General features: G+C 38.2%; 1 protein-coding gene across 4 annotated transcripts in view; it reads right to left on the bottom strand.

Moving 5' to 3' along the window:
* Nucleotides 1-938: 938 nt before the first annotated feature.
* LOC126333508 (arf-GAP domain and FG repeat-containing protein 1) overlaps nucleotides 939-20,494 on the bottom strand; it is a 97,226-nt gene continuing 77,670 nt past the window's right edge. For all 4 annotated transcript variants that reach the window (XM_049996743.1, XM_049996744.1, XM_049996742.1 and 1 more), the window contains 2 exons: nucleotides 12,501-12,679; nucleotides 939-4,001 (listed from right to left, as the gene is read on the bottom strand). In XM_049996743.1, the coding sequence (XP_049852700.1) occupies nucleotides 3,951-4,001; nucleotides 12,501-12,679 (230 nt within the window). In that variant the 3' untranslated portion in view covers nucleotides 939-3,950. The remainder of the gene's footprint in view (nucleotides 4,002-12,500; nucleotides 12,680-20,494) is intronic.

Here is a 20,494-nt window from a genome sequence, read left to right as displayed (position 1 = left end):
CGTTATGGTAATAACAATGCAGTTACCTACACAGTAAAAGTTAAAAAAATTTGGCTCTCTTGAGAAATTTTAAATGTTGTAATGTTGATATTTGGCTTTGTTGAACAATGAGATTCTTTAGCACTGCTCTAGTTCATCCACTGAAATCTTCCATTATCCTTTATGGATGTACAACATTCAACCAGTACTTTGTTTATTGCTTGCAGTATTTATCAAGACATCCCCTGCCTACGCACGTTTTGCAGCCCCTGTATGTGTACTTTCATGTTCACCCTTATCAAGGCATCTCCTGTATGTAATTACATGTTTATCCAGGCACCATTTCTCTCTCTCTCTGTCTTACAATTTCCGCATTTGAACAAGGCCCATTTTAGCAAACTGCTTTTTATAATTCAATAGTTTACTTAAGTCAGTTAATTTACTACAAGTGCCTTGACATAAGGTAAATAAACCATTATTTTTTTCTCACTACCTTTCCATTTTTGTTACTCATTTTCTTCTCCAGTAGAAAAGAATTTTTGTATATTGTTGGCTGAAATAATTACCAGAATTTTCCTATTGTTCTTATTTGAACACTTGTTTACAGTATCTGGTAAATATAAGGCTTTTATTTGTATTTAGAGCAGCTTATAATAAACTACTTTTTTTACTGTTGCATATACATAAATTTTGTGGCTATATTTTGGTTGATCTAAAATATCAACAATGACTCACATTCAACTGAATGGCATTTTGTCATGTGCCTTTTAATGGGTATAAAAACGGGAACTGCAAATAACAAAATTAAGGTGATGAGATTCTAGAATTTTAAAGAAGTAAACATGAAAGACACACAGGCATTTACCGTGTATTTACACATTTGGTTCATCAAAACACCTCATAATTTTTAATCATTTTATATGTTGTATAAAATGTCCATATCAATGAGACAGAATGGAAAAATTTCATCATTTTTTATTCAAAAATAATTTGTCGTTCCAGATAAAAATAATATCACAGAAATATACACTTGAAAAATCTTACTTTTTTAATGTGCTATGTCATATCTTTTTTAACAAGTAATAAAAAGCCTACTGCTGCCTCCATATAGAAACATTGTCAGTACCTATTATCAAAAAGAAACCACAACACAAAATCTTATGTTCATGTTTTTTAGATCTAGCCTAAAGCTTTAAGTCTTGTGGCAAAACTACTGACAAACATACAACGTAACTGCATACAATATTTGTTATTACATCATACAGTAAGAGTCAGATTTCCAAGTACAGTTTCTCTCATATAAATGTATGAAACAGCAGCAGACCTTTAAAACAAAGTCATGTCTGTACTCACAAGCTGTTTTACAAACAAGGCAAAATGTTACAGTATTATCAGTCAGATTTAAACTGATTTTCAGTCAACAGTGAATAATATGCCTCATTGGCATGCAAAAAGAATTGGCCTTGATACATATCAAACTTAACAATCAATACTGAATAATTCTGTTCCCTTAAAATCTAAATAACTGAATATGTTTATCGATCCCTAGCATTAGCAACAATTTCACAGGGAGTCTTAATAATGAAACAGGTAAAGAAAAGATAATGAAGATCATATCAACTGTATGTGTCAACTGATGTAAAATAGGATGTTATGCCAAGTAAAACAGACCCAACCTTAAAGTACAATAAACATTGTCGAATATAAAATATCACAGAATGTATCTTTTACTTTTTTCTATCCAAGGCCCTAGGAATAAAAACCATTCAATGACAAAGAATTCAGTATTTATGTCTTGCAAGTTACTGAATATTTCATATCACACAGCAAAAAGATAAGATAAAATTAACAAAAATTTATACAATGAAGTTGCACATAATACAATTTTGGTTAAGAGCTAGTAACCAACATGACCTATCTGACTTCTGTTAAGCAATTTGTCACTCTAATGGTAGTAAATGGTCATTCAGACAACAGGGCGCACAGTCTATAACAGGCTTAAATAAATTTTTGAAGAAATAAATGAAAAACTTTAATATCATCTCTTATTGTTATCATGAACATGAATGTAAACAATGTAACAAAGTTATTAAATACAGTGGTAACTGTAGAAGAGTCAAGAACCAAACCATGTACGTGACTCCTTGGGGAGGTGGTTGTGGGAAACGGTAGAATGAGACATGCTTACTAGTGCCTTAATGCCTTGTTCAGAAACACTTTTGAGTCTGGATTTTTATTCCAAATGGGTCTTACATGAGGGATTGCATATTTACCAAAATCTGAAAGCCACAGTGCTCAAGACTGATTCATAGTGCCAAAAGAGACAGGCATACATACAATGTATAGCTTCTATCCATCATCATTGCAAACACAAAAATTACATAAAGAGGTATGAAACTTCACTACTACTCCAAACAATTAACTGATATTTATTTATTTGTTTTTTGCTTGTTTTTGTTTTTTTAGCTCACTATCCCAGAACAGTTGTTAAACTTCTATTGCTATTTCAAAAGAAATGTTTCTAAAAACAAAATCAATAATAAGTTCCAAGCACAGACAGTTAACGAAATTTCTTTCTGAGCAGATAGCAGTTAAAAGCACTTACACAATACTCCAATACCATATTAGATATCAAGCAATTAAGTGTCACATAAGCAACTACACTGATTTTTTGAATGTATATGGCCTTTGCAGTACCCCTGAATCACATTTTGGATGGCAGTTAAATATTACACAAGTATTTATACCTATGTGCTTTAAGTCATTGACCCCAGCAACTACCAACAACAAATAAATTGTGCACCAAGACGAAAAGAATTCCAACAAGCACGTAAATACGTGCTCAATACTAGCAGTATTATGTTCCAGTGAGTTTGTAATAAACAATTTGTGCAGCAATTATGAAAGTTTGGTCATGATCTCTCTCTCTCTCTCTCTCTCTCTCTCTCTCTCTCTCTCTCTCTCTCACACACACACACACACACACACACACACACACACACACACACACACACAGAGAGAGAGAGAGAGAGAGAGAGAGAGAGAGAGAGAGAGAGAGAGAGAGAGAGAGATAGAGATTGATGTTGGAATATGAGATACTAAGATATCAAGTTTTTGGAATGAGAATATCCACTTCAAACTAAAGACTTTCTTCTAACTTCAAGCTACATGCAGCAAAAATGTGTCAAATATTCATCACAACTGTCTTGCAGAAAGGTGTATCTAATGGAAACAGTGTGAGAAATAACATAAACATAGCATACTGTGCTGAACAAATCCATGTCACAAATTCTTTTAGTGCATATTTCAGATTTACACTAGAATATAAAATAAAACTCTCACCACACGACATCTGGATGTGAGAGATCCAGTTTTGTGTGTGTGTGTGTGTGTGTGTGTGTGTGTGTGTGTGTGTGTGTGTGTGTGTGTGTGTAAGTGCGTGCATGCGCCTTACACTATCCATCCTTGAATACAGACTGAGTAAATAACAATTCCTCCAACATTTGGTTTACATATTTTACTAACACAGTGCAACAACATACATAAAATAAATAGTTAATTTATAAACTCTATAAATTACAAGTAAAGTGTTTGTACAAAACACACATTAATATTTAAAAATATCTGGTCTGAAAATTAATGCAAATACTAACATTTGCAGCTATATTACATGTAACGTCATTTTGTATTCTCACATAAATCTGTTGTCAACTTTAGCAGTTATACTTGCGTCAGATCTTGGTCTGTAAGTCAAGACTACAATTAAAAAAACTAAAAGCGCTCTCTAAGAGCCAAGTCCCTCGCATATCTAACAATTAGTATTTCATTACACTGTAAGCACAGCTCACTGCACACACAAACAAATAATTATTTTCTCGTAAACTGAAAGTGATGCATATTTGTAAATAAATTCACATATGTTGCCTTTTACAAATATAGTTAGAAAATTGTTATACAATAAATTCAGTTCTTCATAGAAAAGGATTGCTGGAATGGCCAGCAGGCGTTGGACTAGTTCCAAGCTGTAAAAAGAAGGAATACATAATGCCAATGATAATAATAAAACAAAAACAAGTACAGAAAAAAATTACAAAAGAATAAAAAATTTGTGGCTCATATTGCGACCTAGAAAGCACCAAAGAAAGGTGCTTCTTGGTCCAGTATTATGCTTCTTTTTGGTAAATTCATTATTATGAAATTAATATTTAAAACTTCACAACATGTAACCATTATTAATTTTGTCAACTGAATGTAAAAGAAAAAACCAATGTCACAGATATATTATGACACTAATATGAAATTAAGCAACACATTGATGGTCTGCTGAAACGTCTGAGTTCGGCTACGTATGCTATTAGGGTTATTGCAAATTTTGGTGATAAGAATCTCAGTAAATTAGCTTACTATGCCTACTTTCATTCACTGCTTTCGTATGGTATCATATTCTGGGGTAATTCATCGTTGAGTAGAAAAGTATTCATTGCTCAAAAACATGTAATCAGAATAATTGCTGGAGCCCACCAACGGTCATCTTGCAGACATCTATTTAAGGATCTAGGGATCCTCACAGTAACCTCACTTATGAAATTTGTTGTTAATAATCCAGCCCAGTTCAAAAGTAATAGCAGTGTGCATAGCTATAACACCAGGAGAAAGGATGATCTTCACTATGCAGGGTTAAATCTGACTTTGGCACAGAAGGGGGTAAATTATGCTGCCACAAAGTCTTTGGTCACCTACCAAACAGTATTAAAAGCCTGACAGATAGTCAACCAACATTTAAAAATAAATTAAAAGAATTTCTAGGTGACAACTCCTCCTACTCATTGGCTGAATTTTTAGATATAAATTAAGGGAGGGGAAAAAAACTAACTTAAGCATTAGTTTCATGCAATATTTTGTGTAATGTAATATCTTGTACAGACATCTTTCATTAACCTGACACATTCCACATCATTACGAAGCGTCGTATTCATGATCTATGGAACAAGTATTAATCTAATCTAATCTAGTATTCATCATACTATAATAATAATATTTTTATTTAATGTGTGCATGTCCATGTGCATTCTACCTGGACCGCATCCTCACCCCCCCCCCCCCCCCCCCCCTCTCCACGCACAAATTACAATGCTCAACTACTACTTTGTGCGTTTAATATCAGTATCAGTTTAGAAGAAGACAACCACATACCTAAAAGGAGAAAATAAAGAAGAAAGAATGAGTGGATAAATAAAGGCAGAAGTACACACAAATAAATGGAAAGATAAAAATCTCTTTCTAAGTAAGGAAATTTCATTCCAGAGGCAGTGATATTTTTGACTGCAGCTTTGGATTTCTTTTGCTCGTTATTAATACAAGTTTAATTGAGGTTTTTATTGCAAATTTTAAGACTGTTTAACTTTATAGTTGCCCAGAGGAAATTACAGCAATTGGAAACCAGAAAGCTGAAATCTTACCCCTTATTTAAAAAATCTTTGCAAGACTCTTGGAAGGGACAAATGCCCAGGCATTGATAAAATACCAGCAGAGCTCTTACAAGCATCAAGTGAAAATGTAGAGCAATAACTACACAACCTCATCGATGTAATTTATGAAAACAGAGAAATTCAATCAAATTTCAAAAAGAACGTAATTATTATGTCTCTGAAAGATTTATGAGACAGTACAGATGAAAATTAATATGCAGTAAGTCTACTATCCCAGATGATGTAAATATTCACACGAGTATTTTACTGAATAATACAAAACTAAACAGAGCGTAGGAGGGGACCAATTTGGTATTAGGAAAAGTAGGATCACTCGAAGAGCAATGTTAGCACTACTGCTAATAATGGCAGATTTTTGGGAAACAAAATGTTTTCCATTCTTAAGAGGTGTCAGCTATAGGTATAGAAGGGTAACCTATCCTCTTCATAGGAAGCACAATGAAATAGTCAGTACTATCTTTAACAATCCAACAGGCCACAAACACACACAAATGATTTTCATCCTTGTCTACAAGCACCTCCAATCTTTACAGTAATGTCACTGAAGAGACTTCAATGCTTTGAGACAAATGACTTGTTACTGAAGATAAAAAGTTCAGCAACAACATTACAAAGAATATTCATATTTTGCAGAACAGGCAGTTACTCCCCAGCATCCTACATAAAAAAGGAGGATGAGATGAGAACTTTTGTTCAAATCCAACATATGAAGATGAGCTGTGGTCAAGGCTCAAAGATACTATAAATAGTGCTCTATGAGAATGGAACTGTTAGGGGCCCAACAGAGTTGTCCAAATATTTCATTTTTCCTATTTACATTTGACAAGTCAATTATAGTTACATTGGGACAGTTATACAGTTGATGTTCCAGACACTAATGTCACATTATATAGGAAATATAACAATATTATCTATCCAATTAAATAATTTTATAGGAAATGTTTTATTCAGAACCAGAGTCCAGAAAAGTAGCATAGTGTAGCATATATGCAATTTATTCTTTTGTGTTTGAAATTCATACAAGTAGAAAAGTAGGTATTTCTCTATTTACAAATGTATTTGATACCAATTTATAGTTTTGAATAATCTGGAACATTGTGGAATTAGCGGAAAAGCTCATGTATGTTTAATGCAGAAGGCTGCCTCCACTGTCATCAAACGGGGGACAGATTGGAATCTCAATAGGGTAGTGGTAAAGTGGGTTCACCACAGGATTCTATTAAAAGGCCACAGCTTTTCTGAATGTACATCAATTATCTGTCATTAAACATAACAGACAACTCCATTTTTCTGTGTTTTGGGCAATACAGGTCTTATAATAAAGAGATGGAATGGAATGTGAATGAGCAGCAAATAGGGTAGTGAATAATGTCCACTCCTGACTTACAGAGAACATATTGTCACCTAACAGGGCATACAGTAGCTGACAAGAAATTCTCATGAAAGTGCAATATTACCACGACAGGGTGATCAAATAATTGGCAAAGACACTTCAAATTCTTAGAAATGACTTAGATGAAAACAGTTATTACACAGAAACTATAAAAACAACTATTGTCCTTGACACAGAAAAGCAAAAGCATGTCTACTTTATTTTCACAGTACTATCTCCCAAGGTAGCATATTTTGGAGTAACTCGATGCAATCACAAAGGTATTTTTAGCCAAGGAAAGATCAGGGATAACAATTGGTGGCATTAATTTACACATCAAATTTAACTTTATTGTATCTACAAAACACAAAAAGGAATTGTACCACTCACTCAGTGAACACTCTACAGACAAATAATCTGCACTTGAATAACGACAGTACAGAAAGCTGTGCACTGTTTTGAAGGTTCCATGTTCAGCAAATTTCCTGCAGAACTGAAGAATGTGAGAGAAACCCTAGACTTTCAAATTGAAATTGAAAGCATTCCTTGTGGTACACTCATTTTATTCTGTCCAGAAATTCCTACCGATAACTAGAGCTCTTCACTGCAATGTGTCACTCAGTTGTAAATGCTACTTCAAGTCCCTTTTTTTTCCCCACTCTAAATTTATTTTCACTCTTTTATTCTCATTCCCCCCCCATGAACCATGGACCTTGCCGTTGGTGGGGAGGCTTGCGTGCCTCAGCGATACAGATGGCCGTACCGTAGGTGCAACCACAACGGAGGGGTATCTGTTGAGAGGCCAGACAAACGTGTGGTTCCTGAAGAGGGGCAGCAGCCTTTTCAGTAGTTGCAGGGGCAACAGTCTGGATGATTGACTGATCTGGCCTTGTAACAATAACCAAAACGGCCTTGCTGTGCTGGTACTGCGAACGGCTGAAAGCAAGGGGAAACTACAGCCGTAATTTTTCCCGAGGACATGCAGCTTTACTGTATGATTAAATGATGATGGCATCCTCTTGGGTAAAATATTCCGAAGGTAAAATAGTCCCCCATTCGGATCTCCGGGCGGGGACTACTCAGGAGGATGTCGTTATCAGGAGAAAGAAAACTGGCGTTCTACGGATCGGAGCGTGGAATGTCAGATCCCTTAATTGGGCAGGTAGGTTAGAAAATTTAAAAAGGGAAATGGATAGGTTAAAGTTAGATATAGTAGGAATTAGTGAAGTTCGGTGGCAGGAGGAACAAGACATCTGGTGAGGTGACTACAGGGTTATAAACACAAAATCAAATAGGGGTAATGCAGGAGTAGGTTTAATAATGAATAGGAAAATAGGAATGCGGGTAAACCACTACAAACAGCATAGTGAAAGCATTATTGTGGCCAAGACAGATACGAAGCCCACACCTATTACAGTAGTACAAGTTTATATGCCAACTAGCTCTGCAGATGAAGAAGAAATTGAAGAAATGTACGATGAAATAAAAGAAATTATTCAGATAGTGAAGGGAGACGAAAATTTAATAGTAATGGGTGACTGGAATTCGAGTGTAGGAAAAGGGAGAGAAGGAAACATAGTAGGTGAATATGGATTGGGGCTAAGAAATGAAAGAGGAAGCCGCCTAGTAGAATTTTGCACAGAGCACAACTTAATCATAGCTAACACTTGGTTTAAGAATCATGAAAGAAGGTTGTATACGTGGAAGAACCCTGGAGATACTAAAAGGTATCAGATAGATTATATAATGGTAAGACAGAGATTTAGGAACCAGGTTTTAAGTTGTAAGACATTTCCAGGGGCAGATGTGGACTCTGACCACAATCTATTGGTTATGACCTGTAGATTAAAACTGAAGAAACTGCAAAAATGTGGGAAATTAAGGAGATGGGACCTGGATAAACTGAAAGAACCAGAGGTTGTATAGAGTTTCAGAGAGAGCATAAGGGAACAATTGACAGGAATAGGGGAAAGAAATACAGTAGAAGAAGAATGGGTAGCTCTGAGGGATGTAGTAGTGAAGGCAGCAGAGGATAAAGTAGGTACAAAGACGAGGGCTGCTAGAAATCCTTGGGTAACAGAAGAAATATTGAATTTAATTGATGAAAGGAGAAAATATAAAAATGCAGCAAATGAAGCAAGCAAAAAGGAATACAAACGTCTCAAAAATGAGATCGACAGGAAGTGCAAAATGGCTAAACAGGGATGGCTAGAGGACAAATGTAAGGATGTAGAAGCTTATCTCACTAGGGGTAAGATAGATACTGCCTACAGGAAAATTAAAGAGACCTTTGGAGATAAGAGAACCACGTGTATGAACATCAAGAGCTCAGATGGCAGCCCAGTTCTAAGCAAAGAAGGGAAGGCAGAAAGGTGGAAGGAGTATATAGAAGGTTTATACAAGGGCGATGTACTTGAGGACAATATTATGGAAATAGAAGAGGATGTAGATGAAGACGAAATGGGAGATACGATACTGCGTGAAGAGTTTGACAGAGCACTGAAAGACCTGAGTCGAAACAAGGCCCCCGGAGTAGACAACATTCCATCAGAACTACTGACGGCCTTGGGAGAGCCAGTCATGACAAAACTCTACCAGCTGGTGAGCAAGATGTATGAGACAGGCGAAATACCCTCAGACTTCAATAAGAATATAATAATTCCAATCCCAAAGAAAGCAGGTGCTGACAGATGTGAAAATTACCGAACTATCAGTTTAATAAGCCACGGCTGCAAAATACTAACGCGAATTCTTTACAGACGAATGGAAAAACTGGTAGATGCAGACCTCGGGGAGGATCAGTTTGGATTCCATCGAAATGTTGGAACACGTGAGGCAATACTGACCTTACGACTTATCTTAGAAGAAAGATTAAGAAAAGGCAAACCTACGTTTCTAGCATTTGTAGACTTAGAGAAAGCTTTTGACAATGTTGACTGGAATACTCTTTTTCAAATTCTAAAGGTGGCAGGGGTAAAATACAGGGAGCGAAAGGCTATTTATAATTTGTACAGAAACCAGATGGCAGTCATAAGAGTCGAGGGGCATGAAAGGGAAGCAGTGGTTGGGAAAGGAGTGAGACAGGGTTGTAGCCTCTCCCCGATGTTATTCAATCTGTATATTGAGCAAGCAGTAAAGGAAACAAAAGAAAAATTCGGAGTAGGTATTAAAATTCATGGAGACGAAGTAAAAACTTTGAGGTTCGCCGATGACATTGTAATTCTGTCAGAGAAGGCAAAGGACTTGGAAGAGCAGTTGAACGGAATGGACAGTGTCTTGAAAGGAGGATATAAGATGAACATTAACAAAAGCAAAACGAGGATAATGGAATGTAGTCAAATTAAATCGGGTGATGCTGAGGGAATTAGATTAGGAAATGAGACACTTAAAGTAGTAAAGGAGTTTTGCTATTTAGGAAGTAAAATAACTGATGATGGTCGAAGTAGAGAGGATATAAAATGTAGACTGGCAATGGCAAGGAAAGCGTTTCTGAAGAAGAGAAATTTGTTAACATCGAATATAGATTTATGTATCAGGAAGTCGTTTCTGAAAGTATTTGTTTGGAGTGTAGCCATGTATGGAAGTGAAACATGGACGATAACTAGTTTGGACAAGAAGAGAATAGAAGCTTTCGAAATGTGGTGCTACAGAAGAATACTGAAGATAAGGTGGATAGATCACATAACTAATGAGGAGGTATTGAATAGGATTGGGGAGAAGAGACGTTTGTGGCACAACTTGACTAGAAGAAGGGATCGGTTGGTAGGACATGTTTTGAGGCATCAAGGGATCACAAATTTAGCATTGGAGGGCAGCGTGGAGGGTAAAAATCGTAGAGGGAGACCGAGAGATGAGTACACTAAGCAGATTCAGAAGGATGTAGGTTGCAGTAGGTACTGGGAGATGAAGCAGCTTGCACAGGATAGACTAGCATGGAGAGCTGCATCAAACCAGTCTCAGGACTGAAGACAACAACAACAACATTCTCATTTCGTGATTACATAGTTCCTACTTCCATAACTACATAGCTCTGGCTCACACTGATCCACAGAACTTGTAAAAATAAACAAACACTGATTGTGTATTATTTCTTACTGAAAAATGGTGACAACGTACACTAACATATTATACAGATATAGTTTCTCTAAGAATTGAATGAAATCTCTCAGTATGGTACTCCCATGACCATCTTCAATCCTAAATATATAATAGATAACTATAAAAAGAAAATTTGGTCCCGAGTAAACTGGATGTAACACAAGCCTTACAATAATTTTTATTAAAATATTTTTTTTTTCCTTTCAAAGATGATCTGGGGGTGGAGAGATTACTTTTCCTATCTTAAAAAATGGCTCTATGCATTATGGGACTTAACATCTGAGGTCATCAGTGTCATAGAACTTAGAACTACTTAAACCTAACTAACCAAAGGACATCACACACATCTATGCCCAAGGCAGGATTCAAACCTGCAATCTTAGCAGCTGCATGGTTCCAGACTGAAGTGCCTAGAACCGCTCGGCCACGGTGGTCGGCTCTATCTCAAAACACAGAACACAAGATCTCAATTACTCTGTATGCTGAAAATAATATGACTTTTCACTGGTATACATTTGGTCCCATTTTGATTCTGAAAGTCAGATTTAATGCTGAATGAAAGAAAAATAGTTAGTTAAACTGAAGAAGATAGGAATGAAGGAAGCATAGTGATTATCGATCCATCAATATCAAGGTCATTAGACAGAGCACAAGCTCTCAGAATGATTCAAGGATGGGGAAAGAAATCTGCTGTGTCCTTTCAAAGTGATGTAGAGAAATCCTAAATGTGGATGGTTGGACGCAGGTTTGAATCACCATTGGGAGAAATTTGCGTAATCATGGTGACTATGCTGAACAGACATACAGATCAATTCTGTTTGTAGAAAGCAGAACATGCAATAGATATTAACTAGTAGCAAGAGCACCCAAATTGTTTGTCATGAAATTTCTCAAGTATTTTGTCAGTCACAATGAACCTAACATAAGTTGCACCCATATTGTGCAAACTGTTTTCTTAATCAATTCTTCTAGTAAAGTGTATCACACTTTGTATTCTAGTATGTCTAGACCTAACTGCCAATCATATAATTCAATATCTGCGCTTTTTCTCTGTTTTTATTTGTAGTTGCAGGTTTTTGAGGGCCTTCACATGAATCATCTTTCAATGGTCCGTATGTTTACTGCTGAAAATGTGGACGCATACCTCTCAAAAATCTTCACCAACCATGTTGATGAACTTACATTTGAGATACACTTCTTACAATAAATAATTTTATGGCAGTGGATTATTCCAGTTAATCCATTTGCATTATACACGGACAATGACTATTTAAAAAGTCATACTTACAAAGGTATCCTACATATCAAATTGATTTTTAACTTGCATTACTGTGCAAAAACAACAAAGACAAAATTTTATACCTATCAAAGCCATCTCTCTCTGCCAGTGTGAGAAATTTTCAATTTGCCGTCGTAGAATTTGATCAGAAACACAAAAATGTATTAAGCAAGAGAACAGTGTGTAATTTTTTTATGGAAATAAAATTATACTGCTGAAGTTAGAAGAATGATGACTGCCATACCTCTTGAAATGTCGGTAGCAAAAAGTTAATAATACTTACCACAAATGGGTTTCCACTTGGTGGAATAGGCTGCCAGGCCTTCGCTGGAAAATTCATAGACTGACTAGTGGGAAAAGCCACAGCAGCTACAGGTACTTGAGAATGGAAGCTAGCAATACCACCATTTGGAACCTGTCCATTTGGCATGCTGTTTGCTCCTGCACTCCAATTTAAATTATCTGAAAAGTATAAATACAAACTATACATTAGCTACTGATTTGGGATTCAAATAGCTAGCTTTCATACCACTGACTACCTTCAGGATAAGCTGCATCCTATGTCTGACACTCATATGAATAATGTTGAGTCAGAGATAGGTACAACAAAAAGATTTTCACACTTAACGCCTTTGGCCAATGGCCTTGTTCAACAACAACAACAACAACAACAACAACACACACACACACACACACACACACACACACACACAAATGCAAATCACACACATGACTGCAGTCTCAGGCAACTGAAACCACACTGTGAGCAGGAGCACCAGTGCATGATGGGAATGGTGACTGGGTGGGGGAAAGGAGGAGGCTCGAATAGTATGGTGGGGATGGCAGACAGTGAAGTGCTGTGGATTGGGCGGAGGGCAGGGGAGAGGTGGGGAGGGGCGCAGTAGCAGAAAAGGAGAGAAAGAGAGAGAAAGAGAGAGAAATAGATAAAAAAATTAAATTAAATTAAAGATGTGGTGATGGAAAAATGGCTGTGTAGAGCAGGGAAGTGGCTGTCCTCACCCATTCGGTCCCTTCCCCACTCCAATTACAGCATTACACAGCCGTCGTTCCACCACACCCAGTCCTTTTTATTTGTTTGTATTCTCTCCTCCGCTACCCCCCTTCCCCCCCGCCCCCCACCTCTCCCCTGCCCTCTGCCCCACCTGCAGCACTTCACTGTCCGCCATCCTCCCCCATTCCGCCATCCAGTCACCATTCCCATCATGGACTGGTGCTGCTGCTCGCAGTGTGGTTTCAGTTGCCTTAGACTGCAGTTGTGGGTGTGAGTTGCGTTTGTGAGAGAGTGTGTGTGCATGTGTATGTGTGCCTCTTGTTTACAAAGGCCATTGGCCAAAAGCTTTAAGTGCGAAAATCTTTTTGTTGTGCCTATTTGTGACTCAGCATCTCCGCTATATGTAGCAACTTTCCTTCTCATAATGTTGTTACATTCCATCCTGGATTTCCCAACATTTGAAGAATATGAATGAGGCACATCTTAGTATGTACAAGGAGCATTAACAAGTCAGAAATACCTCAGTGCCACATTTAGTGTTAATCATGCGTTGTGAATGCTGAACATATCAGTTATCTGCTGTCTGATAAGATATATAGTGGTTGAATTTATGATATATTCTATTTCAGAGTTTAGATCTCTCTTTTTTTACATCAGTACTGAACCTCTCACACTGAAAGTTTTTCCAAAATAATGTTTATTATCTGCTACTATTACATTGAATAATATTACATACAGTAAACACTTTTCAAAAAAAGTTGAGCTGTTCTTGTTAAATATCTTACAGTACCAAATCATGAAATAATTTTAACACTCTGAATCCTTTAATGGATTCTTCATATAACAGAAAAGCAGCAGCAATAAAAAGGATGAGTGATGTATGCCAATATTACCATATCTAGAAATCCAATAGGAAGAGAGAGGGCAACGATTTGAACTTACGAATATTTATAGTATACAGCTGAGTTATATAATCTAAGACGTGTGTGAATTTGAAGTAGGATGTAATTTATGGAACTCTGGTCCACAAAGTAAGTGTGATCATTTTCTTTAGAAGGAAGTCTTAAATAAAACTAATTTCTACCTTTCATTTTAAATGCTTCAATATCTGTAGATTCATTAACTAAAAAATGGGGCAGAAGACTAGAGTACACAGTAGTCAACAAATAATGGAAAGGCATGTTATCAACAGCAAAGTGTATTCAGGCAAAAACTTTCATCTCCATTAAAAAAATTCATTCAATTTAAGAAGCAAGAGAGGAGGGGTGTGTGGGGAGGGAGAGTTGGAGTGGATTAGAGTGGAAAAGAGGGAGAGGGAAAGAACCATTGTTACATAAAACTGCAGGTCAAATATGTAGTATTTCAGTGCTGCTGTAAAATAATTCTACTGTTATATGGTGAATTCAAAGAGTACGGGCCGTTTGTTTATACAGTAAAACTCGTGTTTTGCAGTTTTCAGTGGACTGACCCAAGAAACTGTAAGACGTAAGGAAACTGTAAAATACAGGAAAGCACAGGAAACACAACACATGAAAAGGAATAAATCACTTTTACTGTCATTGTCTCTATATTGTTCAAAACATGAAATTAGAACAACTTAAATTATGTTTGTTTAAAAAAAATCTGATATAAAAAATGTTTTTGTTTCTTTCTAACAGCAATCAGCTGTACTTGTCTTCCACAGTACACAAAGTATCAATAACAAAAGCAGTGGCTGACACACAAACATGTGCTTGTGTTTCCCCCTTTGTTCCAATCGTGTTCAATGGTGTAAATCAAAAACAGTAGCAAAAGTCTTTCATGAAACAACATTGAAAAAAAAATTCCGTGTTCTAATGGTAATTACCAAAAATTATAGTAAATGAAAATTGTAACACATAATTGGTTAAAACACTGAAGTTCGCAGTCTTCGTAAACAGAGAACAATTGGAACGAAATCGACAACTTGTTGCCAACAAGGTGGTCGCTCGGTTCACAGTTGTCTTAAGTGAGAAAGAGAGCAAAATTGTCGTCATGTCACAGTGCATCTTCAGGAGGAAAGTTTACGTCTGACATCAGACTGTACCACCCTAAGACAGTGCACCTAGTATGGATTAATGTGTTTCACATTGAAGTAACAACGATTTGTGAAAGCCCATTGTAGAGATGGGCATCTTCACAGGCAATGTGTATTTGTATAAATGACTAAAATCAAATTAAAGCTGTTGCTATACTACACAATGAGCAGAAGGAATGTTACTGCTACAGCCACTAGCGTCAAATCATGATTACCATTAAGGCAGTGGCTCACCACACATTCCCATCCTTCCAAATACTGCAAATCTGTATACTACAGACGGCTGTGACCCAACACACCGACAATGAAAATCTTGCTTTCCTCACTAATGCTATATTACACAATCAATAAATTCGTGTATAGTCTGCGTTTTATGCTTTGTTCCACGGCTCACGGAGCAGGAATATGATGCACTTTCTGCAGAAATCTGTATGAAAATCAATATTCAAGGTTGTGATAATGTCAAAGAAAACTTAAAATGTGGGAAATGTTGCAACCACAATCACTAACGATGGGAAAGCACTGTAACGAAAGAAGAGGGGTTCTGTTGGGAGCAATAAAAATAAACATAAAAAGCAGGGACAATGTAAAATGTGGGAACATAAAAAAAGGGTTTTATTGTATTTAAATGTTGGCATCTCCAGCCAAAGATGTAGAAGTGCAGTTTGATCCACTGACTGTTTAGAAATCATTGTTCTGAGTCAGTAGTTGCTTGACTATGGATGAACGCAAACAACAATGGCTACAAATATCATAGTTCTCGCATTTGCAATGTGCATGCTACGGTTTGATTATTGTGTGCAAAAAGATCTACAGCTGTTCACATTCATCAGGAGTTGTGCCTATTATGTGTGCCTGCTGTTAGTGAAGGAATTGTTGGAAAAAGGTGTTAAGATTTTAAAGGTAGCCGTACAAATATTTATGATGAGCTACAGTGTGTCAGATCCAGCATCCAGACCAATGAAATCATGCAACTAGTGGACTAAAAAGTGCAATCCAATTCCCAACTGGCACTCTACTGATGAATTTCTTCAATTTTGCTAGATCATTATTAACGCGAATGGCACAAAAAAATTAAGGTAAAGTCAAATACACTCCTGGAAATGGAAAAAAGAACACATTGACACCGTTGTGTCAGACCCACCATACTTGCTCCAGACACTGCGAGAGGGCTGTACAAGCAATGATCACACGCACGGCACAGCGGACACACCAGGAACCGCGGTGTTGGCCGTCGAACGGCGCCAGCTGCGCAGCATTTGTGCACCGCCGCCGTCAGTGTCAGCCAGTTTGCCGTGGCATACGGAGCTCCATCGCAGTCTTTAACACTGATAGCATGCCGCGACAGCGTGGACGTGAACCGTATGTGTAGTTGACGGATTTTGAGTGAGGGCGTATAGTGGGCATGCGAGAGGCCGGGTGGACGTACCGCCGAATTGCTCAACACGTGGGGCGTGAGGTCTCCACAGTACATCGATGTTGTCGCCAGTGGTCGGCGGAAGGTGCACGTGCCCGTCGACCTGTGACCAGACCGCAGCGACGCACGGATGCACGCCAAGACCGTAGGATCCTACGCAGTGCCATAGGGGACCGCACCGCCACTTCCCAGAAAATTAGGGACACTGTTGCTCCGGGGGTATCGGCGAGGACCACTCGCAACCGTCTCCATGAAGCTGGGCTATGGTCCCACACACCGTTAGGCCGTCTTCTGCTCGCGCCCCAACATCGTGCAGCCCGCCTCCAGTGGTGTCGCGACAGGCGTGAATGGAGGGACGAATGGAGACGTGTTGTCTTCAGCGATGAGAGTCGCTTCTGCCTTGGTGCCAATGATGGTCGTATGCGTGTTTGGCACCGTGCAGATGAGCGCCACAATCAGGACTGCATACGACCGAGGCACACAGGGCCAACACCCGGAATCATGGTGTGGGGAGCAATCTCCTACACTGGCCGTACACCTCTGGTGATCGTCGAGGGGACACTGAATAGTGCATGGTACATCCAAACCGTCATCGAACCCATCGTTCTACCATTCCTAGACCGGCAAGGGAACTTGCTGTTCCAACAGGACAATGCACGTCCGCATGTATCCCATGCCACCCAACGTGCTCTAGAAGGTTTAAGTCAACTATCCTGGCCAGCAAGATCTCCGGATCTGTCCCACATTGAGCATTTTGGGACTGGATGAAGCGTCGTCTCACGCGGTCTGCACGTCCAGCACGAATGCTGGTCCAACTGAGGCGCCAGGTGGAAATGGCATGGCAAGCCGTTCCACAGGACTACATCCAGCATCTCTACGATCGTCTCCATGGGAGAATAGCAGCCTGCATTGCTGCGAAAGGTGGATATACACTGTACTAGTGCCGACATTGTGCATGCTCTGTTGCCTGTGTCTATGTGCCTGTGGTTCTGTCAGTGTGATCATGTGATGTATCTGACCCCAGGAATGTGTCAATAAAGTTTCCCCTTCCTGGGACAATGAATTCACAGTGTTCTTATTTCAATTTCCAGGAGTGTATATGGATAAAGTTCAGTCCAAACACACTGCTGTGTCTGCACATGTATATACACACACAAGAAATTGCCACAAATCGCATGTATACACGTGACAGTTGCAACCTACTGCTTATATATCCTCTACCTGCATAAGGAAAGCAATTTCACCACATGAGAGGCTGACAGCTGCTTTACAGTTGCTGGCAATAGTAAGAAGTAACAAAGATAAAGAATTCTGGGCTGTTATGTCCCAGCAAGCAATGAGTGAAATATACCCATCCTCCCAAACCACTCATCCATTTCATCATTGTGTGGTGCACTAAATCTTTGGCTTTAGTGCCTGTGCATAGTGTACCTACCTAATGAACCTGCTGCATCTCTCTTCTGCATCCCTATCTTGTACACCTGCTGCCTCCCTCTGAGAAGTCAGCCACCCTTCCCCAACTTTTCTTCCCACTCCCCACCTCTTTTCTGCCCTAACCCACCCCACCGAACATAACACCTCACCTGAGTCTACTTGAGGAACTACAGTCCCGTGTATTCAGCGGGCACACTAACTGTATAGAGCAGAGTGTGTGTGTGTGTGTGTGTGTGTGTGTGTGTGTGTGTGTGTGTGGTGAGGGTCATGGGCTGTGGGAGGTGGCACAACACGAGCTAGCTCAAAAACGAATTTGCCCAAAGCTAGTGGTAATTTCAGTTTTCATTGTCTTTGGGTGCCTGTCGTCAGTTCAATGCATTTACTATTCTGTGCATTGTTTCCTATCCTCCTAAATTACTTATATTGTGCCAGCATTTTCCATACCCTATTTAGATAATATTTTTACTTTTTATTTGTTTTGGTGCTCCATATATCCCAATAAATTATGGGACTGGTCAATGAGGAATCTTTTATTTTGTGTATGAGTATCTGTGGATTTTCAGTCATATGCCTGAAGTTTACCAGCAGCTTCTTACAGATTCTAAGTACAATAAGCTGCTGCAATCTTATGAAGATCATTGTATTCTCTGCTCTCAACTTTCCACTAACATGTTATTCTCATATATTTCTATAAATTCAGCTATGAATGCTTTAGAGCACAGAGGCATATGTAAAATTTTAGAATTCAGTGTGCATGCAAAGATGAAATACTAGACTGAATGAACAGCTGACTCAAAACACTTTTTGCTGCTAGATTTGTGGCAGTTTCCAGTACCTAAAATACAATTTGTCTGTGCATGTTGGCCAGGCTTAACACAGGGACCAAGGAAATCATCAGAAATTCTTAAACTTAATATGGCAGCAAAACAAAACGCCACTTTGAAACCCTATGTAAGAAGCTAGAGAGAGATATGCAGCAAAGGTACAATAATATCAAAGTTAGCAAATGACTTAACTATCAAACAAGCAACAAAACAAATGAAAGTTTTCAACAGTAGTGTGGGCAGAAATGAAGTAGGGCATGATATATTTATAAAAAAACTGAAGGGAAAACTGTGAACATCCCATAGAGATTGCTAACCTATTTAATGAACAACACAAATATAACAAAATTTAATTGAAAATCAATGAAATAAAATCTCAATTTTGATGGTAAGTTTCCCATTAATCTCAACTATCTATGGCTCATTACTTTTATTTTTCTTCAGTTCTCTCTCAATCCATTTTCATTCCTTCCAGGATGGCCATTAAGTCTTTTTCACTTTCACTGAAGATAAAACCTCAACCAAACTGTAGTAAAGCCACATCAAAGAAAGGATGATGCAAAAGACATATAATCTATAGATCAGTCTCGCTATTATATAGCTTTTGCAGAATAACTGGAAGAGTCCTGCATGAAAGTTTATCCACCTCTTTGAATAAAAATCAACGTTCTAGTTAATGCACCAAATAGTTTTAGGAAAAACAACTCTACTAGAACAGCAGTCTTGGACTCCCTGAAGCAAGTCTTGAATGCTATAGACTAACAAAGGAATGGTCCAATCCAACAGTGGAACCCATTCACAAATTTTTCACACGGGAAGAATACACTGAAAAAATGCACTGTCAAAATTTTAGATGCTCTGATACACTAATTTTTTTAAAAATAATGAAGTTACTTATTTATGCAGCAAAAAGAATGCTTAAAATAGTGTTTTATAAAGCTTTCCCTGCCTACTGCACAAATAAGCTAACGAGCAGAAGGAGCAACAACAAGGGAGTGTAATGCTGCATAGTGCAAAAATCCAGGATGCACACACAAATTTTAAGCACCTACACTATACTAAAATTGTTACACATCATTATTTCTTTGAATAACTTCCATTTCAAATCAACAGCTAAGCTGTTGCGGTTGTAATTCTTACGAACCTGATTAGCAGAGGGTAACAAATCATGGTGGTATTTGATTTTACATTACAGACAACTTCCATTAATCAGAACATTAATTTGTTGAAAAGACAACAATATGGAAGGGTAGGTGTGGGGGAAGATGGTAGTGATGCCTGTAGGAGCGTGCACGGATGTGGTGGGGACAGTATAAGACGGGTCCACACTGGATGCATCATGCTGTGCAAAGTCAAGGAAAGGGAGTTCACACAATGTGGAATGTGGATGGCAGACAGCACCAATCTGCAGAACAATGAACAAGTCCTGGGCAAGGTCGATACATCAAGATAAGCGGCTTGTTCATATGTGCTATGTTTGGACAGTTTCTCAAAAGCACAGTGTTTTGACATTCTCTCTTGCAATCGTACTGCA

Source organism: Schistocerca gregaria, chromosome 2, assembly GCF_023897955.1.
Source record: "Schistocerca gregaria isolate iqSchGreg1 chromosome 2, iqSchGreg1.2, whole genome shotgun sequence".
NCBI lineage: Eukaryota > Metazoa > Arthropoda > Insecta > Orthoptera > Acrididae > Schistocerca > Schistocerca gregaria.
This window is presented reverse-complemented; position numbering and strand designations above follow the sequence as displayed.